The following is a 26,462-nucleotide window of genomic DNA, read 5'->3' on the forward strand; positions in this document are numbered from 1 at the left end:
TGCGCGTCCGGAGCCTGTGCTCCGCAAATGGGAGAGGCCACAACAGTGAGAGGCCCGCATAACGCAAAAAAAAAAAAAAAAAAAAAAAAAAAAGACTCCTGAAACCATGCCTGGTACACGGCAGGTACTCAAAACATAGCTCTTCTTGTTATTTTTATTGTTTTTTATTTTCATTTCAATCCCAAAGTAAGTCTATTTGAGGATGACAGGCTCTAGAAGAAGTGTTAAGAGGGGTACATTTTTAAAGTCTATATGTTCATACATATAAAGAGGAACAATGCATCCAGCAAAACTGCCACTTCCTCCTCTGGGAAGCCCCACCGCCTCATCCAATTAAAATATAGTTAACTGACTTCATACTGACCTTACCATCGTGTGTCACAATTCTGTCCTTATTTTAATTCCAATGCAAACATCTTGGGGGCAGGGACAGCACAACACCCTATTTATATCCATACCCTTACTCATTAGTGTAACTCTTCGTATAAAAGCCAATAGCTGTACAATATCCATTCACTCCCTGACTAAATATTTATTGAGGACCAAGGTGAACTAGACACTGTCCCAAGCAATAGAGATTCAGCAGTTAAAGAAACATAAAAGATCTGTTTTGGAGTTTATACCTAGTAAAGAAAATATATAACAAGCAAGTAAATACATTTTTAAAAAGTGACAAGGTTGTGATACCTGCAATAAAGGAAATAAGCAGAGTAGTATATGATAGATAGTAATGGAATATAATTCAAAAACGCTATTCCAATAGACTCACATATTCTCAAGAGGCATTTCACCCAAACCCAAGACATTAACAAGACCAAACTCTGTAGAATCCTGAGTCTGTTCATTTGACACAATTTTTGAAAACATCAACACCTTGGAACATATTCCCAAAAACAACAGGTATGAGGGTAAATTTCATTTTAACAGAAGCCCTTATTTCTGGAGTTATGAAGACAGGTAGTGACTCCTGAATATGTCAATCAGCCATTTATACAGCAACTGAAATAATAACTGCCACCTCTTAATGGGAATTCAGAGTAGCTGGACTAATTTGGTTGTTTTTATCTCTTATTCTTAACTTTTATTTCAAATTTGTATGTGAAAATAAATAAAAAAGAGACGATGCGGTAAAATATACCTACTGCAGTGGTCCCCAACCTTTTTGGCACCAGGAACTGGTTTCCTGGAAGACAATTTTTCCACGGACTGGGGAGGGGGGTGGTTCAGGCGGTCATGCGAGCGATGGGGAGTGATGGTGAGGGATGGGGAGGGAGGGGAGTGATGGGGAGGGATGGGGAGCTATGGGGAGGGATGGGGAGCTATGGGGAGGATGCGGAGGGACGGGGAGCGACGGGGAGGGACGGGGAGGGATGGGGAGGGACGCGGAGGGACGGGGAGCGATGGGGAGGGATGCGAAGGGACGGGGAGCGATGGGGAGGGATGCGGAGGGATGGGGAGCGATGGGGAGTGGCAGATGAAGCTTTGCTCACCTCCTGCTGTGCAGCCCAGTTCCTAACAGATCTCAGACCGGTACTGGTAGGCTGCCCGGGGGTTGGGGACCCCTGCTCTATAGCTATAAGAAAAGAAATGACCACTGGCTGAAAAAAAAAAAAAAAAAAAAAAAAAAGACTCCTGAAACCATGCCTGGTACACGGCAGGTACTCAAAACATAGCTCTTCTTGTTATTTTTATTGTTTTTTATTTTCATTTCAATCCCAAAGTAAGTCTATTTGAGGATGACAGGCTCTAGAAGAAGTGTTAAGAGGGGTACATTTTTAAAGTCTATATGTTCATACATATAAAGAGGAACAATGCATCCAGCAAAACTGCCACTTCCTCCTCTGGGAAGCCCCACCGCCTCATCCAATTAAAATATAGTTAACTGACTTCATACTGACCTTACCATCGTGTGTCACAATTCTGTCCTTATTTTAATTCCAATGCAAACATCTTGGGGGCAGGGACAGCACAACACCCTATTTATATCCATACCCTTACTCATTAGTGTAACTCTTCGTATAAAAGCCAATAGCTGTACAATATCCATTCACTCCCTGACTAAATATTTATTGAGGACCAAGGTGAACTAGACACTGTCCCAAGCAATAGAGATTCAGCAGTTAAAGAAACATAAAAGATCTGTTTTGGAGTTTATACCTAGTAAAGAAAATATATAACAAGCAAGTAAATACATTTTTAAAAAGTGACAAGGTTGTGATACCTGCAATAAAGGAAATAAGCAGAGTAGTATATGATAGATAGTAATGGAATATAATTCAAAAACGCTATTCCAATAGACTCACATATTCTCAAGAGGCATTTCACCCAAACCCAAGACATTAACAAGACCAAACTCTGTAGAATCCTGAGTCTGTTCATTTGACACAATTTTTGAAAACATCAACACCTTGGAACATATTCCCAAAAACAACAGGTATGAGGGTAAATTTCATTTTAACAGAAGCCCTTATTTCTGGAGTTATGAAGACAGGTAGTGACTCCTGAATATGTCAATCAGCCATTTATACAGCAACTGAAATAATAACTGCCACCTCTTAATGGGAATTCAGAGTAGCTGGACTAATTTGGTTGTTTTTATCTCTTATTCTTAACTTTTATTTCAAATTTGTATGTGAAAATAAATAAAAAAGAGACGATGCGGTAAAATATACCTACTGCAGTGGTCCCCAACCTTTTTGGCACCAGGAACTGGTTTCCTGGAAGACAATTTTTCCACGGACTGGGGAGGGGGGTGGTTCAGGCGGTCATGCGAGCGATGGGGAGTGATGGTGAGGGATGGGGAGGGAGGGGAGTGATGGGGAGGGATGGGGAGCTATGGGGAGGGATGGGGAGCTATGGGGAGGATGCGGAGGGACGGGGAGCGACGGGGAGGGACGGGGAGGGATGGGGAGGGACGCGGAGGGACGGGGAGCGATGGGGAGGGATGCGAAGGGACGGGGAGCGATGGGGAGGGATGCGGAGGGATGGGGAGCGATGGGGAGTGGCAGATGAAGCTTTGCTCACCTCCTGCTGTGCAGCCCAGTTCCTAACAGATCTCAGACCGGTACTGGTAGGCTGCCCGGGGGTTGGGGACCCCTGCTCTATAGCTATAAGAAAAGAAATGACCACTGGCTGCAAAAACTTAAAAGATAAAATACAGGAAAATACCAATTCTCCTCTGAGGCACTACTCAAATATTTCTGTAGTGTTTAAAAAATGAGCACAAGTACAAGTAGTTTCATAATTTCTTTAAAAGTTTTACTTGTATGGACTTTATGAAAATCCAACATGAGACCTGATGGATACATCATCTCTTCTGAAAAACTATGTTTTGATCAAAGAACTACAGCTATGGGTCACTAGATAATGCCGGTAAAGGAATTTAACATGTGTTAATAATTGTAAAGAAGAGAAATATCTCTAAGAATGTACAGAGCTAATAAGAGTGGTTGCCTTAGCTGAGAACGAGCTATTTTTCTCATTATTTCATTACAAATGGCTAAGAACTAAGGAAAGGGATTTGTTGCCAATATATTCCCTAGGGCAGGTAATCATGAAATGCTACGTGCTTCTGTAGCTTGGTTACGGAAGTCACAGTGGCCAGAAAAGGACACAGAAAGGATAACAGTGCATGAAGAATTACACTGGATTTACAAAGTATTCCTGAAATCGGACACACAGATATAGTTTAATAACTGCAACCAGCGTTAGGAAGCACTGTCTTCTCTCTTTGACCACATTCCCTGAAGGTCACGCCAGCCGCAAAAGGGTCAGAAGGAATCATGCACCTGCTCTTCCACCTGTCACACTAAACAGTGAGGATCAAATGAAAACACTCTGAACACACTTTATCCAAGATAAAAGGATAAAGAAATGAAAATGCCACATTAATAACAATGAAATCGTTAAATGTCATCTGCTGTAAGAGACAGGATATTTCATGTTCTTTTCTATATTCATGTTCAAAAATCGTCCGTAAATTCCATGAATTTCTGATGTTAGTTCATGAAACACATAAGATAATACATAAACTTGATGATATTTAATGTTAATGTAATAGAAGCATAAAATAACACTGCAGCTAGAATATTTATGTGCCTTGGAGTTAAGTACTCCTGGGTTAAGATTTCAATTGTCCCGTACATGTTAAAAGCCCATAGCAGATTATTTAGCCTCTCCAAGACTCAGTTTGCTCATCTGTAAAATGAGACCAAGAACCCTATAAGAAGTGCCCAGAATGTCTCATTTCATAGTAAATTAAGGACAAAAAAAAAAAAAAAAAGGCAAATACCTTCATTAAGTAATTCATGAAGTTTGAGAAAAGTCAAGAGATCCAGGCCCCTCCCCACATTTATGTTTTCAAGCACGTATCAGCAGGGGGTACCCTCAGCAATTCTAAGAACCAGAGAAGCAAAAATTACAGACACATGTATCAGCAGGGCAGTACGCTGGGCAGTTGTTTGGGGACAGCCATGATGGAGATGGGAAGTGCAGAACTGACATGTAGTCCAAACCTGACTAAATAATAACAAGAGCGGCTGATATCATTATTTAAGTTCAAGCAGTCTTCATGGTTTTCTCCTAATTACAATCTATTATATTGAGATCATAGCTATCTCAAGGTATGTTATGTTGCCCTGATTACTTTTAATGAAGGAATTGCTCTGTTATGAGAGTCAAGTTTTAAGAGTGTTATTTATGTCACTGTTAACTGGCTTCAGCATCCTGGGGGGCCTGGGGACCCCACTGAACGTGTCTCAGCTTGTTTAGTTAAGTAGTCAATATTCAATGAGAGGTCTAATTGTGATGACCATGAGGACTGTGGCAAAGGTGAAAGCTCTGACGTCACTGTGGTACAGAAGTAAAGAGGATGATGACGGGGAAATGGGTGGGAAGGGAAGAAGGGAAAAAGCCTGAAAATAATGTCACATGGAATAAATGTTGCATTTATTCTCCATTTCTTTACAGAAAGGATTTGAGGCAGCCTAACACAACTAAAAAGATTATTTATCTTTTAATTTAAAAAGAATTAAGAGAAATACAGACTTGAGAGACACAGATAAGTCAAAAATACACGTCAATGCAAATACCATAACACTTATATGTGGAAACTAAAATATGACACAAATGAACTGTGTATGAAGCAGAAACAGACTCATAGACATAGAGAACAGATTTATGGTTGCCAAGGGAGAGGGGAGGAGGGGGAGGGATGGACTGGGATTTTGGGGTTAGCAGATGCAAACTACTACATATAGAAAGGATGGACAACAGGTCCTACTGTAGAGCACAGGGAACTATATTCAATATTCTGTGATAAACCATAAAGGAAATATAAAAAAGAATGTCTATATATGTGTATGTGTGTGTGTGTGTGTGTGTGTATAACTGAATCACAAATGAATGCAACATTGTAAATCAACTATACTTCAATAAAAAAATAAAAAATTACATGTCAATGGCAGAGCTGCTGGGACTGGGGAAAAATTGATGCTTACTATGTTTCTAGTCAAAGCAATAAAGACAATTTTACAATTAACAGAAAGAAGAACATTTTCTCCAGGTAGACAAACTTGCTTTTATTAAAAAAAATTCTTAGAACATGTGAAAAACACTATTCAAGAGAGGCAGAGTTAATGGGCAACACCCTCAGCCATACGTTCACAACAAATGGAAAAGCTGAACTTCCAAGATTCCTCCAGTTCTCCCAATGGAAGCAGATTCTGTTTTTTGTCTGATTACAGAAACATTATGTGCATCTCGTTTTCTGGAAGTATGAAGGTCTAAGTACTCTGGACAATTCTTATAAAAGTGAAAAATGCTAAAGGAAAAAAGTTACCTTTTAAACGCACCACTGGTCAGTGAGAAAATAAAGGCTCCACCAGAGACTAACAGCAAAACAACAGGAATCCAAGGAGCTCTGAGGGTGAACTCAGCTGATCACCGACTATGTTTTGACTTCCATGCAGGGCCTAGGCCCCGCCAACCCAGGCCTAACAGGAGAAGACCACTGCGTAAAGCTGATAACCCGAAGGAGACACCCCCAGGGTCAGTGCAAACCAGCATTAAATTAGCCTCAAGAAAGGAAGGGAATGGCAAGGAGACTTGAAACTTCCCTGTCTTGACCCTGGCATGAGGTGGGAGGTGAAAAAATCTCTTCCCTGACAATTTGTCAACACAAATCAACCTTCACACAGGACTGAAAGCAGAGTTCACCTTTTTTCTGTGGTCTGTAAAACCTCAAGCGAAGAACTAATTTCAAAGTGACCATCCTTACCCCGATATTGCCCCTCGGCTCTTAGCAGCAGCACATAAATATCACACTTAATAATGATACATTAGAGCATTCTCATTAAGACCGCTCATCACCAACATGAATCAGCACTGTTCTGGAGGTCCTCACCAATGTCTATATAACCAGAAAAAAAGAAGGATGTATTTTATATAGGAACAGAGAAACCAGCTGTTCTTTACTGGTGACATAATTGTCTACCAAATCCCACATAACCAACTACAAAATCATATAAATGAATTCCCAGACACGAGGTCCACATTTTTTTTAAAAAAAACCACAGTCAAGGAAAATTGAACATGGACTAGGTATTTTATGATATTAAGGACTCAGAATTCATTTGGGTGATATAATGACAGTATCATGGTTCTATTTTAAAATTCCTTATAATTAAAAAAAATTATGGATGAAATGTGACATCTAAAATTTTCTATTAAATGTTCCAGCAATGAAAAAGACAGAAAGATACAGAGAGTGAGACAGAGAGAGAGAAGGTGGGAGGGATAGAAGACAAAGGAGATGAGTGGATAGAAGAGATGAAACAAGACTGGTAAATACTGAAAATTGTTGAAGCTTTGTGAAAGGTATTTTTAAAAAAGTATTAATAATAACACTCCTTCTCCTATGTTTTTGGCATTTTCCAATTAAAAAAAAGTTTCTGGAAAGATTTTAAAAAGTTAAATGCAAAGAGAACGTTTTTTAAAAAAGCGAGATAAGGATGGAAAATGAAGATTCTACACTGGTTCTCAAAGCCTGTGCCAAAGAATTGTTGCCCAGTATCACCTGGAATTTGTAGAAATGCCAGTTCTCAGACTCCCTCACAGACCTACTGAATCAGAACCTCAGGTCATGGGGCCGACCAGTTTGTGTTTAACAAACCTTCCAGGTGATCATGACACACACACACACACACACATGTGAGAAACCATGTGGTGGAAGGATCAAAAGGCCAGAAGCTGGCTCTTTGAAAATCTTTACAGAAAAGTCTGACAAGTAAGATGAAGGAATAAAACATTAAAAATACCGAAAATGAAAAGGAAACATAACCATCAATACTGAAGTGATTATGTCTTAAAATGAATAAATGAAAGAACTTTACATTTTTAAAAATCTGTACATAAAAATGTAGTAAATTAGCATTAAGGTGCATGCCTCACTCACATATTTAAAATGAGAGCACAGGAAGAAGACTATACCATGTAACCAACTCAAATCTTCACAGACTTTCTCATCTTCTGAAATGGATATACATCTGTTTTCACAAGAGAAATCACTATCGTAAATATGGAACAGACACTGCCTGACAGACAACCTTCAACTCTTTTTAAAAGACCCCAGTAAACAAATCACTTAGATCTGGCAGTTTGATAGCTTCCAGCACCCACCTAAGACAATAGAGTACCACCCTGTGTTGGCTAGATTCAATCACAGGTTATTTTAGTTATAACAAAATCCACAGCAGAATAACTTTTTGGACATAATAGAAAAATCAAATTTAACTGTTTGTCCAATTATGCTATATGCATTTAAGGATACCTCAGCATAATTTTATGCAGTGGTCATTAACCTAAAATGAAGCCCTTAAGCCTCATGATTGCCTCTTAATATAGTAATGGCCTGTAGTCTAAGTTTCCAAAGAATCAGATATCTGTCACTGCATCATAGGTAATATTACATTTATACCTCAATTGTTCAATCCTGAATAATTTTCCTGTTTCTTCTATTTATACTTAATAAGTTGCCATCATTTGTTTCCAAAGATGATTAAAATTTTACCTCCTATGTTACCCAGTGAAAGTGACAGCAATCTACTTCAAACTAAGTTTGTAGATAAGTAACTAAAGCAGTCTTGTGATTTTTTTTTTAAGGACCTCTTTCGTAGCCTCTGAGATCATAATAATGTTAAATTTCCCAACCCTATAAAAAGTATATCCTAGCTTGCAATGATTCTGTAAAATAGTTTCACCTATTTTTCTCACTTGCGCACACAAACTTTGCATGTTACGCAGGGCAAGTATCATCCCCCATTTTAAAAACAAAGGGCCCATGGTTAATAACTCACGAACCAGGTCCACTTCCAGTCCTCAACAAGATGCTTCCCCCTAAGAACATACTAAAGCAGCAGACCATTTTTCCCACACACCAGCAAACATGGTGGAATGTACCGCATTGCTCTTCCCGAGTTGAGAGGTGTGCAGAAGTCCCTCACACCAAAACAGGGCAGCATGGGAATAAACATCTATTACATGATGGCAAAATCTTTCTCCAGGTCCACATTCCAAATGTCATTCCAATTACTCTAGTGACCACCTTCCATGAATGACTTCTAATCATGTGGGCAGCTAACCTGTGATTATAATCAACAAGGGAGAGCAGTATTACCACAGAAGCAGAATTCACACGGCTCCTCCCAGGGCTAGAAAAATTTACCATGCGAAGCAGGCTGTGGCCCAAAGACACAATCAAGCAAGAGAACAGTTCATTAGGAAACTGTGGTCTGAAGTTCAGATAACAACACAGAAATGCTAACTCATCGTCAAGTGGTCCGCTGACCTGAATCCTATTTACATACATATCACTATTTTCTTTCCTTTAACAGCTACATCACATCAAGTAAAGTACCTAATGTACTAGGGCTGCAGTTTCAAAGCTTACCACCAAAATGCAAGGTATTAATAGATACTATACAAAAAAAATCCCTTGGTTAAATGATTTAAGGAAAAAGGCATATTACCTTTTTGCACATTAATGGATCTGAGATGTCCCACATAAAGAAATACATTAGACTTTGTTCAGTCCAGTCTTTTCCCCACAGTACTTTTGGAATACAATGACAGGGCAACACTGTACTAGAAAGTAAATGTTATACAGCAGAAACTTCTGGATTAGACAGCCAAGGTTCTTGGGTTCTGTTTTCAGCCCTGCACTAACCTAGCTGAAAAACCTTAGGTAAATCATTTAATTTTCTCTGGGCTTCAGTGTATGACCTAATCTAAGTTTCTTCTACCTCTAAAATTCATTTTTATGTAAGTGATTTTATCACAAGAGAAACAGTTTATATAAAGCTCTCACCTAGCTGGAAACTTAAAGTTTAAGAATATGTTAATCTGCATCTAAAAACGTATTCAAAACATTATTTGCTGCTCATTCATTCTGAAAACCGTGGTTGTTGAAGTTTTCCCTTAAAGGATATCATGTGGACAAGCATATCACAGTTTTAACGTGGCCCCTTTTCAAAGCTATTAAATTTTCATAACTTGTGTATTTTAATCACATGGAATTTTTTTTTTAAGTTCCTAAAGTAGTCTTTCACTTCTCTAGGACATTCCAAAAGCAGTTAAGCAATTTAACACAAGATCTGGGGGCCTAAAACTCTCACTAAGAAGGATGGACACCCGACAGTGTGGAGAAGAGAAATCCCAGGCAGCCTGAGAGAAGCAGCCAGGCTGACCTACAATGTGGATGGAGGACGTTGCTTTCTCACAGGCTGGCTCTGCCCCATCACGGTAATTTCCAAGAACTGACAGTTCACCTCTACTCTTCCCAACAAGTCACTATAATGGAGCATAGGTTTTTCAATGACAATTTTAGAAGTTAAAAGGTATATTTAGTTCAAATACAGAAAACATAAACAGCCTTTCAAAATACAGATTCAACCCTATCACATGACCATTTGCTGATATGCTATATGCTACAAATCTGAACCAGAAAATACCTCTTTTGATTTTTCCTCTTTAGTGAATCTTCCAAATTTCTCTATCATTTCAGCCACAAATATAACATCCATCTTGTCAGAAAAGTTGGCTGCTTCCACAGTGTAAGCCAATAATTGTCGGGCTGTGGCCACAGCATTGGTAAGATTGAGGGGCATCTATATTAAAAAGGCAAAAAGAAGCACTTAGCAAAATGATGGACAAAATTTTGACATCTTACCTTTGCATTTCAAAACATGGCAATGAATTTGAATTTTTTATCATTTACTCATTATGACCTTCTTAAAGTGCTTTTCCAAAACTGGGAAGACTGAAATATTATTGGAAACTTACCTGAAAGAATTATTTTTAACTTGGAATGGAATATAACAGTACATAAATGGGCTGCACAATCTCTTCATCTCCACCTAGCCAAATTCTATGTATACTCAATTCCAATTGCCTAGTAACACCTTTCCCGAGTATTCCAGCCAGGAAGGATCAATATCTGGCCTGGAACTCCTGCCACATGGGAGCATGAATCACTTATTTGCCTCTTATCTGTATTGCCATGCACTGCCAATAATGTTTCCCATTTATTGACTTAAACACGACTCAGCACCAACCATTACAAAAAGGGTATATCAGGTGCAGAGGAACGTAAGAAAATGTGTAACACACAGAAAGCACCTGGCAGCCGCTTATAATCTGCTATGGTTTAAAAAAAGACACACAGAAGCAGAGATAAGAAAAAGCATATAGTACAAGTGCAACAAGGGATCACTTGTGACAAAGGATTTATAAAAGGAACTAAAGGGTAGCTTCCCAGGTGCACTTGAAGGATGGTTGGGATTTTGCCTGGAGATACAGATGATGAAGGTATTCAGGCAAAGGCACAGAGTCAGGTCGTAACTGGAAAGGAAGAGTGATGCCAGAGGTGCCCTTCTCTGGTTGAGAAGGACAGGTCTGATCCCAAAGACAGAGTCCACTGAAGTATAAACACCAAATCCTATGCTTTACTAGTATTAAAAAAAAAATCTTATGTATTTGATGTGAGTACCACGTTTTATTAGCACCCTCGGCCGATCTGAAGACTTTCCAGTTACCTGATTAAACATATAAAGAACTCTAGTGACATCATTTGCATACTGGCAGCGAGAATAATCATCATCCGCCCAAAAGCCACCTCGATCACATCTGCGCCAGGCCTTTCTCTCATCCTGGGCGTTTCCGGGATAGATCCCACCGCTGTGGGTATTCCGAGTACACTGCAGATGTGCGGTAATGCCTGCCAGCGTTCTGGGCCACCTAGAGAGACGAAGACAAAATGGCCTAAGAGAACCTACACTGACACTAGTAACAGCAGAGGAAAATCAAGGTTTAGAACATGTCACACAGAATCAGAGAAAAATCAAGAAGAAACAAAACTCCTTTTAATAATAAGGACCCCCCAAAAAATTTTTTAAGTTAAAACGGACTAAACCTTTTTAAGCTACCAGACAAGTGTATTTTATTACCCTAACAGAATATTTTCCTAAAATATTCTAAATATAAACAGACAGGGAAATTGTATCTTACCCAGTAGAAAAGAAAAATGGTACACCAAATGGTCCTGCGTTTCTTTTTAATTACTGTTACTGTATTGTTGGCTTATATAACTATTAGTTACATAAGGTCAGAATCTTATCCAATACAAACAGAATTTGCCCTTTCACAGAAGGAGAGTTAGTATACGTGTAGAAAAGAGCTACCATAGCAGGCCCAAGACTGCTCTCCTGAGAAAGGCCTGCTTGCAATGCTGGTCCTTCGGTGGCACCTAGGAACTCGGGGCTTGGAGTGTTCCCATAAACAGTTAACTGGTAAGGGTGATTCACTGTACCTAGACTGTCTGAACAAGCAATATGGTGTATGCTGAGCACCTGCTTTCTTCCTGGGGGTCTGAAATTTTGGTATCAGGTAGGCAGAGGATGCCTACATGACCAGCTCCCAACAAGAACTTTGGGTGCTGTGTCTCCAGTGGGCTTCCCTGGGCAGAAACACTATACAGAGGCTGCTGTCTTTTCAAGGCTGGAGGAGTAGTGAGCTCCGTGTGACCTTCCTGGGAGGCAGAGATAATCAAGAACCTTACACGTGGATCTCTCCAGAACCCACCTGTGTCTTTTTCCCTTATTATCCAGCTATGTATATTACTGTATCACTAGATCTTAGATGTCACTACAGCTATACGCTGAATCCCATAAGTCCTTTTAGCAAACTTCTGCACTTGGCTGGGATGGCGGGGGGTGGGTCTTGGAGACGTCCAATACCATATACAACCGAATTTATCTGGGTGACGCCCAGATAAACTGTACAGTCACTGTGCAAGTGAAGTGACTACACTGACCTGCTGGTATGAATCAGCACTAACTGGATTGAGAGAAATCTTTGTTATTTGAGCTCTACTTCTCCAAAACTGGGAATGAAAATAACATATTTGATAATATGTTATATGTCATATATATATTATATATATGAGTCAGTTATAGCTGACTCATAACATATGAACTGCTAAATTATAATATCAGCCATACCAAAATAGAATGCATTATGAAAAACTATATAAAAGATGAAGCAAGACTAAACTAAATCTTATTAATGCAGTGGAAGTTGTAACTGTATAATATCTTACGGAATGTCAAAAGATAAATAATTCATAAATCAGTTAAATGATTAGACTCTACTTCTATTTTTTTTAAATGGAAAACACTCCAAAACTATGAGCAAAAACAGAAAATCCACCATAAGCAGAAAACATACTATGACTATTTAATGAAGATGTTGAATTTAACAAAATTAACAAATGTTATATATTGCACTTTAAAGTATCCTTTAAATATTTAAATATTATAGATTAACAGTTAATCCACATAAAAAGCTTATCCATTGGCAATAATAAATTATGATTTCCACACGTTCATGTCAAGGAGAATTTTAAAAGGGGGAGGGGGAGGGGGCCGAAAGACAATTTTTAAAAAATCAATGGAGAAGGAGCTGAGGTAAAGATGTTATTGCTTCTTTACCTTTGACTTGAAAGATTAACACCAAAGGGTTTTTTTTTCTTATCCTTAAAAATCAGACTTACAGCCACAAGGCAGCAATACCACCAATCATAAGACAGCTATAAACTGGGTATTCAACAATCTTTATGTTGCTTTACAGAGCTACATATTTCCCTTCATTTATATTAACTATATGACTCATTGCTAAAATTCTAAACATAAAGAACTTTAGGTAAGTAACATATTTAAAGATAATGTTTTAAAGCAACTTTGAAAGTTAAGGAGAGTCTAAGGTAAAAGTTGTTAGCTCTCACAAATTCTAAACTTTCTACTAAAAAAACAGCAAACAAATCACAGTATTTAACCCATTCTGATCATCTTGACAGAGTCCAACACTAGTGGCTCCCCAGCTTTCAGACCACCCAAAGCCTTCCTTTCTCAAAGTCCCTCTTGCTTAATTGCCAGAAGAACCAAAGGGGAGGAAAAATGGTTATGTTTCTGCTAATTACGATGTCCACTTAACTGCCTATGGTTAAAAGTCAATTAGCACCGCAAAACCTTCCAAAGGTCATCCAAAAAGAGCCCTTAAAAAAATCCAGGAAAAAACAAACAAAAACAAAAACAGGAAATGCTATCAGCACACTATTTTAGTAGAATTTCCAAACTGTTTCCTAAAGTAGTTGTTCTTAACTTTTACAACAAAACCACCTGATAAAAATGAACACTTCTTGAGCTTCCCTGGTGGCACAGTGGTTGAGAGTCCACCTGCCGATGCAGGGGACACGGGCTCGTGCCCTGGTCCGGGAAGATCCCACATGCCTCGGAGCGGCTGGACCCGTGAGCCAGGGCTGCTGAGCCTGCGTGTCCAGAGCCTGTGCTCCGCAACGGGAGAGGCCACAACATTGAGAGGCCCACGTACCACAAAAAAAAAAAAAAAACACTTCTGGCTCAACTTTCAGAGACTTATAAATCAATAGATCTCAGATAAAGTTCAGGCACCTGTTTTTACTTTTAATCTCCATAAATGATTCTGAAATCACTTATGGGTAGTCCTTAGATATATAAGGACATATATGTGAATACACATACATTTCTCAAATTTTCTTTCTGAGGACAGGAGACTGGTCACATATGTCTATGCCTTTGAGAATAAAAAGATGAGGGGCCAGTCAGCCCTTTCCAGCACTCTCCATGTCACTGACCTGAAATCCCCTTTATTGTTTACCACCCTCTCGGGAGGACAGTACTGTGCAGAGCTTTCTAAGACCACAATATCGACGGTTCTTGTATTGTTCCCACGTTTGGACTGGACATGGCAGCCCCAATTTCCAGTCGATCCAGCCTGAATATTAGAAATGGTTAGGGCACTGTATGAAGAAAGAGTTTAAAGAGAGAGAAAATATGGTTAGGCAAGAAGAAAGACAACATGTGCTTCGATCATTCTTTGAGCAAACATGAATGTGTATGCTGTAGGCCAAGCGCTTGCTTGCTAGATTAAAAATAATAATAATAATAAAAAATAACCCCTCCATTTAAGTACTTCAGCAGCAAGTCAAGACAGGCAGGTAAAGGGAGACCTAAAATACTACGGTAAAAGCTATAGCAGAAGAATGAATGGAGTGGCACTGAGACTTCTCCCTCTAAGAAAAGGGAGGCCAGGCCACCACAGGGAGCAGAAACCAAGCGCCAAGGCAGAAACATCATGGCACTTCCTTCAGCAAAACTAAAGGAGAGTCAATTTCTGTTTTGTATATAAGTTCATTTGTAAACTTTTTTTTTTTTTATGTTACATATACAAGCAATAAAAACAGAAATAGACCCACAGACATAGAAAACAAACTTATGGTTACCAAAGGGGAAAGCGGGGAGGAGGGATAAATTAGGTGTTTGGGATCAGTATACACACACTCCTATATACAAAATGGTAACCAGCAGGGAACTTCACTCCATATTCTGGAATAACCTATAAGGGAGAAGAATCTGAAATAGATACATGCATACACGTATAACTGAATCACTTTGCTGTACAACTGAAACTAACACATTATAAATCAACTATACTTCAATAAAAAAAGAAAAAAATCAAAAACAAAATGATAATTAAAAAAAACTAATAGAGAGTTTCCAAGTTACATCTACCTTTTCAGATCCATACTCAAGCATGAAGAAGACTAATATTATGAAGTATGTAATTAATATTTAAGATGAAATATTTTGTGGAAAAGGGGTTAAACCTGTTAAGTCTCTAAAAAGATTTAATAAATTACCAATTAATGCTTTACCAAAAGTAGCTTTCCATTTAAAAGTACACTTCAACTTATAATAACAGCTATATTTCTAAACAGCTGTCAGAAAATTCAACTTTCAAGATGAAATCATATTTCTCTAATATAAAACCTATTAATTAAAGACCAAATGTCAGAACCTTCAATTAAACTTTATTCCCCCGACATGATCTACTATACTTTGCTTTTATGTAGATACAAATAAATCATTAGACATAAAGCACGTATAATTTTAATTAACTTAACAAAATAATGCCTTGAAATTAAAACACATTTTTCTAGCTTCCTAAAGTCATTAATGGCTACACAACAAATGTTCTAATAAAGACTTTGAGGCACTGCGATTCTGAATCAAAGAAAATATTTATTATCTTTACTACATTAGTAAACAAACTAAAACATTGAAATAAATATATTCAAGGTAAAATGACACAGAAGAGTTTGACATTAAATTTAAATAACCAGAAAGTCCGTCAAACATTATACTTTGCATAACTCTATCGAACTAGGAAGAAGTGTATAAAAATTTTTGGCAATAAAAAGCATTCTCTAATCCAGAGATCCCCAAATTTTCTTCGTTCATGGTTCCTTCACTGACTAGATAACTTCCACAATGCCCCTAGCCTCACACCTAGGGTGAAAGCAACTTACAGTTTCAATGCAATCCCTATCAAACTACCAATGGTATTTTTCACAGAACTAGAACAAAAAATTTTACAGTTTGTATGGAAACAAAAAAGACCCCAAATAGCCAAAGTAATCTTGAGAAAGAAAAATGAAGCTGGAGGAATGAGGCTCCCTGACTTCAGACTATACTACAAAGCTACAGTAATCAAGACAGTATGGTACTGGCACAAAAACAGAAATGTACATCAATGGAACAGTAAAGGAAGCCCAGAGATAAACCCATGCACATATGGTCAACTTATCTTTGACAAAGGAGGGAAGAATATACAATGGAGAAAAAAGACAGCCTCTTCAGTAAGTGGTGCTGGGAAAACTGGACAGCTACATGTAAAACAATGAAATTAGAACACTACCTAACACCATACACAAAAATAAACTCAAAATGGATTAAAGACCTAAATGTAAGGCCAGATACTATCAAACTCTTTGAGGAAAACACAGGCAGAACACCCTATGACATAAATCACAGCAAGATCCTTTTTGACCCACCTCCTAGAGAAATGGAAATAAAAACAAACAAATGGGACCTAATGAAACTTAAAAGCTTTTGCACAGCAAAGGAAACCATAAACAAGACGAAAAGACAACCCTCAAAATGGGAGAAAATATTTGCAAAGGAAGCAACTGACAAAGGATTAATCTCCAAAATTTACAAGCAGCTCATGCAGCTCAATAGCAAAAAAAACAAACAACCCAATCCAAAAATGGGCAGAAGACCTAAACAGACATTTCTCCAAAGAAGAGATACAGATTGACAACAAACACATGAAAGGATGCTCAGCATCACTAATCATTAGAGAAATGCAAATCAAAACTACAATGAGGTATCACCTCACACCAGTCAGAATGGTCATCATCAAAAAATCTACAAACAATAAATGCTGGAGAGGGTGTGGAGAAAAGGGAACCCTCTTGTACTGTTGGTGGGAATGTAAATGTATACAGCCACCATGGAGAACAGTATGGACGTTCCTTAAAAAAACTAAAAGTAGAACTACCATACCCAGCAATCCCACTTCTGGGCATATACCCCGAGAAAAACATAATTCAGAAAGAGTCACGTACCACAATGTTCACTGCAGCACTATTTACAATAGCCAGGACATGGAAGCAACCTAAGTGTCCATTGACAGATGAATGGATAAAGAGGATGTGGCACATATATACAACAGAATATTTATCAGCCATAAAAAAGAAATGAAACTGAGTTATTTGTAGTGAGGTGGATGGACCCAGAGAGTCAGTAAGCCAGTCAGAGTGCAGTAAGCCAGAAAGAGAAAAATAAATACCGTATGCTAACACATATATATGGAATCAAAAAAAAAAAAAAACGGTTCTGATGAACCTAGGGGCAGGAGAGGAATAAAGACACAGATGTAGAAAATGGACTGGAGGACACGGAGCAGGGGAGGGTAAGCTGGGACGAGTGAGAGAGTGGCATGGACATATATACAGTACCAAATGTAAAACAGATAGCTAGTGGGAAGCAGCCGCATAGCACAGGGAGATCAGCTTGGTGCTTTGTGACCACCTAGAGGGGTGGAATAGGGAGGGTAGGAGGGAAATGCAAGAAGAAGGGGGTATGGGGTTATATGTATACATAGAGCTGATTCACCTTGTTATACAGCAGAAACTAACACAACATTGTAAAGCAATTATACTCCAATAAAGGTGTTTAAAAAAATGCAACTGACTATAACAGAATAAAATAGAAAGAAAAACAAAATAAAACACCTAGGGTGGTTCCAATGACTAAATGCAATCCTAAAACTGTGTATGTATGTCCTAATAACTTAGTAGCCATTTGAAAAAAAAAAACACACATCAATTAAAATAAGTATTTCATTCTTAACCACAACTACTTCCTAATGGGTTGTGCACGCCTATCGGGCACTCCAAAATTAATCAAACATTAGATACAGATCAAACAGTGATATCCATATTCCTTGTTTCAAAATGATTTTCACACACTACTTGCTTTGCACCATAGTAACTGTCAAAATCCCATTATCTAAAGTATGGCACCAGCAAAAGGGATGCAGCATCATGTAAATTCAACACCCTAACTGCCTGGAGCTGGTAGCTGTGTCGTGTCTCACTAATGTCCAGTATCACTAGGCTCAAACATTTAAAATACCACACAGCACCTCCATTAACACACTGTGGCACCCCAGGACACATTAGCATACCCTCTGGGGAAAACGGTCCTAACCTAACTTTTAGCAGTACCTTCAATGTCTAAAACCAATTAACGGAATAAATTTTTCAGGAATCCTCAACACGACATATTAGGAGATTTAAGGAGAAGGAGGTAGCTTCAATTTCAGTGTCTAGGAAAAATACAAACTCTGATTCTTACTAATGAAGGATCAACGACATGAGGAGACCAATGAAGAATCAAGAGGTGTATGAGGTAAACCAGTCCAATAACCACATATTTCCTTTTCCTACAACTTCTTTATTATTCTGGGATTGACTCTGTGTAAAGGACTTCTCAGTCTTCATATGAAAGATTTTCACTTTGGTAAGTGTCCCTACCAACAAAAAAATGTTAGGTGAAGTTGCTATCCTTAGACTTAATTTTTTTGTAATGCTAAAGGAATTTAGATTAATTTAAACATGACTTACAGGAATAAATTTATAAAGTAAATCTAGTTACTTTATAGCTACAAAATTTAAGAGTTAAATTAAAGCTCTTGGAACTATATTCAATATCCTGTGATAAACAATGGAAAATAATATGAAAAAGAATAATATACATATAATTCAGTCACTTTGCTGTAGAGCAGAAATTAACACAACACTGTAAATCAACTATACTTTTCAATAAAATTTTTAAAAATAAGGCTCTTTTATTCAGAAAAGGGTTCTATTACATTTTTAAAGCTTTATTGTTGTATTATATGTCAATTATTGTCTACTCCGAAAATAAACTGCTTAAAATATACAATTTGGGGACTTCCCTGGTGGCACAGTGGTTAAGAATCTGCCTGCCAATGCAGGGGACACGGGTTCTACCCCTGGTCCGGGAAGATCTCACATCCCGCGGAGCAACTAAGCCCGTGCGCCACAACTACTGAGCCTGCGGGTCTGCGTGCTGCAACTACTGAAGCTGAGCGCCTAGAGCCTGTGCTCCGCAACAAGGGAAACCACTGCAATGAGAAGCCCACGCACCGCAACGAAGAGTAGCCCCTGCTCGCTGCAGCTAGAGAAAGCCCGCACGCAGCAACCAAGACCCAACGCAGCCAAAAACATACATATATATACAATCTGGTAAGTTTTGACATATGTATACACTTGTGAAATTATCACACAGTAAAAATAATGTAACAATTAGAATCTTCTCACTAGAACTTAATATTAAGTGCAAAGAACATATAAAAAACTTTCCTAACAATCTTACCCCTAATAAAAGAACTCTGCTTCTGGTAATAGCAGAGTGGCTCCTATCAAACCACCCTCCCTGCAATTAACAGTTAGTTATAAGCTGTGAACAAAACTACAATATGATAACTATCTGAACACATGGAGAGTGATCCAAAGCAAGCAGAAACCAAAGAGGGCCTGACAGTAGGAAGAAGGGAATGGCAGTGGGGAGTTACCAGGAAATTTTTTTAATGGCTTTTGCCCAAGGGCAGGCATTATTCAAATAGAAACTCAAAATCTTACTGGTTGAAAAATCAGAGGACAGAGGTAGAAAGGAGTCTGGCTGGAAGCCCAAACTTCTGCATATAAAATCCACCCAGCTCTTTATCTGACCCTGACCTCCATGCAGACAGGGCAAACACCAAGCAGATTTCAGTGGCTGCCTAATACAGAAAAGCCAGATCTAGGAGTTTGAATTTAACCAAGGTAACTGTTCAATGAAACAAAACTAGCTGTCTTGGGTGGGATAGGGAGGGTGGGAGGGAGGGAGACAAAGAGGGAAGAGATATGGGAACATATATAAGGGGTCAGCAAACTTTTTCTTTGAAGGCCACATAGTAAATACTTTAGGCTTTGCTGACCAAGACGCAACACTGAGAATATTATGTAGGTACTTTTATAATCATTTGAAATGTAACCATTTAAAACTATAAAAAAAATTCATAGGCCAGATTTGTCCCATAAGCTGTACTCTTGTCTACTTTTCTATAGCAAATTATTCACAATGTCCAGGATACAATCCAATGCTACCAGACATATAAACAATATTTTTCAAACAAGGAAATATAAACCATATTCACAAGAAAAATAGTCAGGGTGATGATCCCAAGATGACCCAGATACTGGAATATGAAAGCAAGGATTTAAGGGTATCTACTATAAAAGTTAAAAGACACAAATGAAAATATGCTTCTAACATAACAGACAGTTAGGAAATCTCAGAAGAGAAAGAGATATTATAAAACAGAATATTCGAACCTCAAAATTCCCAAACCTGAGTCTCAACTCAGACAGCTTTTAGTTTCTTGGTAATTTTTTCATGATGCTTTTGTAATACTACCCTAAAGTGCCCCAGGAGAGAGTTGAGAAACTACAGATCCTACTCTTCAATATTCAAGCTAAGGTCTATCTTTATGAAATTGGTAGGAAGGAAAGACAAAGAGAGACAGAAAAAGGCTTGGAGAGATACACAGAGACAGAAAGAGAGGCAGAGAGAAGAGAAAATTCAATACCTACAGATTAAGATTTTACCAAAATAAAATATGATAAGTGATAACATCATATTTATTTTTATCCTGTTTTTTGTACTTTAAGTTCATTCAAATTAACTATTGCTGTGCTTGCACCAATTGTGGGTTGACAGGTGTTATATTCTTTTATACTAGTGGGGCGAAAAAAGGAAGTATCTTAAAATGTTACATTAATCTTAAGACAGTGAAAATTAGGTGATTCCCAAGTGAAATTCTAAGTTTATTAGTAGCAGGAAATTGTTAGAAATTAAGTTTAGCACTACAAGTTTACATTTTTTCCTCTTGAGACTTTAAACAAAAAGTCTCCCACTTTTAAACAGTGTTTCCCTTTTATCCTATGCTTTTTTCCTCCAAAACTGGATGGAAAAGATAGCTATTTAATTTTAGAAGATAAGTAACAATCAGGAAAAGAAATGTCAGAAGTTTGTTTTTTTAAATGCAAGAAGGTAAAATATTCATTCAAATTCTAACTAAACAGTACAATTCTGAAATGATAAAATCCACAGAGACAATTCCTCATCTAAAAAAAGTTTACCTTGCAATCAATGAGCAGTTGTGAATCATGTTCTTTTCAACAAAGATACCTTGGGATTCATCAGTTTCAACTATTCGCCCATCCTGATACCATAACACTTGCATGTCTTGATCAATATATGAAGCCATGCATTGGAAAGGAAGGCTGTCTCCTTCAAACACAACTTGACGATGAGATGGAGTCATGTAGAAAGATGGTAATTCAAGGGGAGGATCTAGAGACAGTAAAATAAAGACTCAGTTAACAAACACAATACTATATTCACATTCCAAAATTTAAAATTATAGAAATTCTAATTGAAATTTTAAAAATGGAAAAACAAATTCCTCAGTAATCAGCATTCTAATGTTAGTATCAACAAAGCTATTACTGAATTAAGAGGGTCCAAGATGAAAACACCGTTAAGTAAAATTAAACCATTTCATATCAACTTTTACAAAGCTGATATATTTCCTTCCAGTAAGGAAAATAAAAGAGAAATTTTAACTACATATGCAAAAATGTACACAAATCTCTTGGCTCATTAAAAGCCTTTAAAATATTCAGTCCCTTTGTCTAACACAATAATTTTACTTTTAGTAATATTCTATCCTAAATAGCTAATTATGTAAAGATGTACACAAGGAAATTAATCCTTTTAACGTTTATAGAGTGAGAAATTATTAACCTAAATCTGCAGTAATAAGGAAATTGCTATGGCTACATCTCTGTATTGAAAAAATAAAAGTTATGGCCACATCTATATAATGGATTGGTATGCATCTTTTATATGATGAGGAAACAAGTTTACACCATTTCCAGTCACAAAAGGTTACAAAATAACATTAGAGTATGATATTTTGGACAAAACATAATAAAAAGGTATAGAAGATGATACACCAAGGTATCCTTGACATTAGCTACCTATGAGTGATAAGAATTACTGTAAGTATGGGTTTTGTTTTTTTCTTCTTTTAGTTTTTCATTTTTCCCCCAGCTTTATGGAGGTATAACTGACAAAATTATAAGTTATTTAAAGTGTACGCCAAGGTAATTTGATATATGTACACATTATTTCTTTTCATAAATCTTTAATCCAATGAGCATATTTTACATGTGAAACAACAATAATGCTAATAAAAATAAATGGAAAAAAACTGATACATCTATTTCCAAACACAAAACTAGAACCTACCTCTAACACTTTAAGGACTGTTTCTGGTTTTCTGTTTTTTGTTTTTCATTTAGCACATGGTAAATGTGTTATTTCCCTCAAGCCTTCAGATATTCTTAAAATTCATGATTTTCAATAGCTGCATACTATTTCACTGAATTGATGTGCCATAGTTAAACCAATGCCCTATTTTTGAGAATTTAGGATATGTTCACAAAGTCTGAAGATTTACACACATAGCTGATGATTTCTTAAGAATTAACCCCTACATGCAGAATTACTATATGAAGTTGTATCAATTCTTTAAGAACACCAATACATACTGCCAAACTATCCTTCAAAAAGGCTGTATCAATTCACACCCCACCAACAAAAAGTGTGATTGTATCCTGAGATTTTATTACTATCAACAAATTCCTGATTTGCTGTTAGAAAATCTGAAGATCTATACTATTTACTGAAACTGGATTTCATAAAGAAAGCTGTTCAGAACCTAAGAACTTTAAACACCAATCGAAAAAATGTTTTTTAATCCAGCTGACTTGTCAGCAAAAACTAAATATTATCAAATCCATGAAGACTGACAGCTGTAATCAGTCCCAATGTGTAAACAGAACTCTGCAGTTTGTCAGGGAAAACAAGATAGCAAGTAAAATACAGTTAACCCTTTCTCAGTTTGTCTTCCTTACCGCACGTCAACAACTCCTGCTTCACACCTGTGACTGGCTGGGCCTGAAGTGATTTAGGATAAACACACCGTGTGTCCCGTACCGTGATGTTTCTCTCCTTTACCCAGCGATGCATCCACAGTATGTTACAATCACACAGCAGATATTCAGTCTGAAATTCTCTGTAGCATACAAAATGCAATTTAGAGGTTATGGTGAATGAATTAAATAGCATTTTTGCTTTATGTTGGCTTTACCCTTTGTGTGGCAAGCACATTCCTGCTCACCCTTACCATGCTATGGCACATACTGTACCATCAACTGGTTATGGTCTCCTTTCCCTTGAGATGACGCCAAATGCCTGACCCCAGCTCCCTTCCCCACTGATTTGGGGAGTGACTCCAGTTTCAAAGTTGGTACGTGAACAAAATCTATTCCTCATCTATGTAACAAACTCCTGAAGCCCAGGGTACTGGAATACCACATCCCCATCCTTTGTGCCTATCAAACTGTTACCCTTTCATCAAGTCTGTGGCACAAATACTGCATTGTGAAGCCTTTCCTAATTTTTCCAGCATCACTGCCATGTTCTTGGCTTAAATACCTGCAAACTCTGTTAATTCTGGCAACACAAAGCAATATATGACTGTTTCACATGGTTATATTCTGTTTATCTGACTAGGATGACTGGCTGACTGCTAATTCCTAAGCACCACCTTCTGGTCAGTTTCCAGCACTATCAGATATAAACACTGGCAATTTTGCCCAATTTTTGGATGAAAATACTTCCTACATTGCTGCTATCCAGGGTCTCAAAAGCCAGATTATTTTTACAGCCTTTATTTCCTAAACTTCACAGAAATGGCTGACATGAGCCCCTAAAAGGAGATGTTTTCACTAAAAAGCAGTTTTCTGGATAAGAACCGTAGCAGTACCAAAAAGACCAGATAGAGGTTGATGCAGTGTGATTCTAGAAGTACGTACATATGTCTGCCATGGTGAGAAGCACCGTGAGCACCTAACCTATCAGCTACATCCCAATGAAAACTGCTAAATGAGATGGAAATGATAAATTTAGAAAACGAAAGATGAGGAGGAGGGAAGGGAAAAAAGGGAAGAAGTCAGCATACATCAAACAGAGACATCTGGCAGAGAAGACATTTTTCACTGGAAAAAGAGACTCAAGCCCGTATGTTATATACCATAAAAATTTGAAAAACATTATATTTAACGGTAATTCCAACAGAAATCATTATAACTTAATACTTTGAAATATATTAAGGTTTATCTGAAAATACAGTTAGCTTCAAAAGTAACTCCTATACAATCTTGCACTTAATAAAACTGTGTTTTGGGGGGAAAAAAATCAGCCAGTTCTAAAGCTACAGAGAATTATGTAAATATGACCTTACACTGACTTCATAAAGCAGGCATTCTATGTAAGCATGCCTAGAAATGTCAGTAATAAGTTGTGAATTCAGTTTGGGCATGGAGTTACAGGATAAAATTAAATCGCTAAAGCATAACATAGTCAACTATAAATTCTTTTTTTTTTTTTTTTGCAGTACGCGGGCCTCTCACTGTCAAGGCCTCTCCCGTTGAGGAGCACAGGCTCCAGACGCGCAGGCTCAGCGGCCATGGCTCACGAGCCCAGCCGCTCCGCGGCATGTGGGATCTTCCCGGACCAGAGCACGAACCCGTGTCCCCTGCATCAGCAGGCAGACTCTCAACCACTGCGCCACCAGGGAAGCCCTATAAATTCTTCATAGGGAGGGAGGCATATTTTATACTTTGGGAATTTAATTAGCTGAACAAAATATTTTCTGATTTGGAAACACAAAGAGAAAAAGTTACCAATTTATTTACTTTAAATATAAATTAGAGAGATAGAGTAGTATTCTAAGGAGAAAATGGTTGTCCCAGCCTGAAACACATTATTAAGGTGTATGGTATGTTTTTCAGTGTGAATGCAAGTTCTCAAGTGAGATTCTAATTATTGCAAAATCACAAGCTTTTCCTACGAAGTCTCTTAAGCCATATAATAACTTTTAAATGTAAAACACTAAAATGTATTTACTAAAACAGGAGAAAAATTCTTACTTACAAAGATCGTAATGAGCCAAGATAATCAAAAGTTCCTTGAGATAATGATGAAAACAAATTCCCTGAAAGGTTCCTGGAAAAAAGGAAATAATTACACTTTAAGAAATGCTAACAATTACATATCATTTTATCTATTTTATATTTCCTAAAATGTCCTATCATTAACTACTGTTATAAAGAATTTATGAAATTTGTTTTAAATCTTATGAAGAGAAACATCTAGTAAATATTTTCTCCAAAGTTGAAGAAGAAAATTGTTCTTAACCTTATATAAGGCAGTAAACAAAATTATTTAAAATTACTGCTGGATAAGGATTTTTCTATCAAATATCATGTGACCCTCAAAGTTGACTTCCTGAACTAGATCTTCAGTCATACTCTCATTGCAACAAGAATTATTCTTCATGTGTTCACTCAGTATCACATAAGAAAGCAAAAATTTAAAAAAAACATGGAAAAGGAGGGTCTGAAGGGCCAGCAACAGCTGACAGTAAGCCAGTAAAATACGTTGGCAGAGTGAAATGAGTTCAGGGGTTAAGACGAAAGACTTGGGATAAAATTCCGTGTTGGCTTTGGGCAAATTACTTAACCTCTCTCGTTTCCCCCTGTATCATGGCTTTAATACCTAAACACTTGCAGAGTTTTGTATGAATTGCAGAACACCTTATGCTACAATATAAGTAGTTTGTTATACCCATCATGCTTTGACCAAATCATTTTTTGTGATTTCTTCGATGCTTGACTATAAGCTCCAGGAGAGGAAGGACTTGTGTGTCTTATTTACTGGGGTACCTCTGTCAGCTAGTAACAAACTGGGGTATATAGTAGGTGGTTAATTTTGGTGGCTGACTGTTCAGACCCCGCATTTAGGAGGCGCTAGCAAGGACTCTGGGGAAATGGCAGCATGATCCAACCATCACAAGATCTTGTCTGTGCCTATTGTAGTAACAAGAATGATAAAATTTTGGGACTTCCCTTGTGGCACAGTGGTTAAGAATCCGCCTGCCAGTGCAGGGGACACGGGTTCAAGCCCTGGTCCAAGAAGATCCCACATGCCACAGAGCAACTAAGCCCGGGCACCACAACTAATGAGCCTGTGCTCTAGAGTCCGTGAGCCACAACTACTGAGCCCTCGTGCCACAGCACGCCTAGAGCCCGGGCTTCATAAAAGAGAAGCCACTGCAATGAGAAGCCTGCGCACCGCAACAAAGAGTAGCCCCTGCTCGCCGAGTAGCCCCTGCTCACTGCAACTAGAGAAAGCCCGCGTGCAACAACGAAGACCCAATGCAGCCAAAAATAAATTTTAAAAAATAATTCAAAAAAAAAAAGAATG

General features: G+C 37.8%; 1 protein-coding gene across 1 annotated transcript in view; it reads right to left on the reverse strand.

Moving 5' to 3' along the window:
- ADGRA3 (adhesion G protein-coupled receptor A3) overlaps nt 1–26,462 on the reverse strand; it is a 122,997-nt gene that overhangs the window by 37,621 nt on the left and 58,914 nt on the right. Inside the window, exons 5-10 of the mRNA XM_007468999.1 lie at nt 25,131–25,202; nt 23,048–23,208; nt 21,206–21,419; nt 14,225–14,389; nt 11,091–11,292; nt 10,008–10,163 (exon numbers count right to left, since the gene is read on the reverse strand). Of these exons, the coding sequence (XP_007469061.1) occupies nt 10,008–10,163; nt 11,091–11,292; nt 14,225–14,389; nt 21,206–21,419; nt 23,048–23,208; nt 25,131–25,202 (970 nt within the window). The remainder of the gene's footprint in view (nt 1–10,007; nt 10,164–11,090; nt 11,293–14,224; nt 14,390–21,205; nt 21,420–23,047; nt 23,209–25,130; nt 25,203–26,462) is intronic.

Source organism: Lipotes vexillifer, unplaced genomic scaffold, assembly GCF_000442215.2.
Source record: "Lipotes vexillifer unplaced genomic scaffold, Lipotes_vexillifer_v1.1 scaffold179, whole genome shotgun sequence".
Taxonomy (NCBI): Eukaryota; Metazoa; Chordata; class Mammalia; order Artiodactyla; family Lipotidae; genus Lipotes; species Lipotes vexillifer.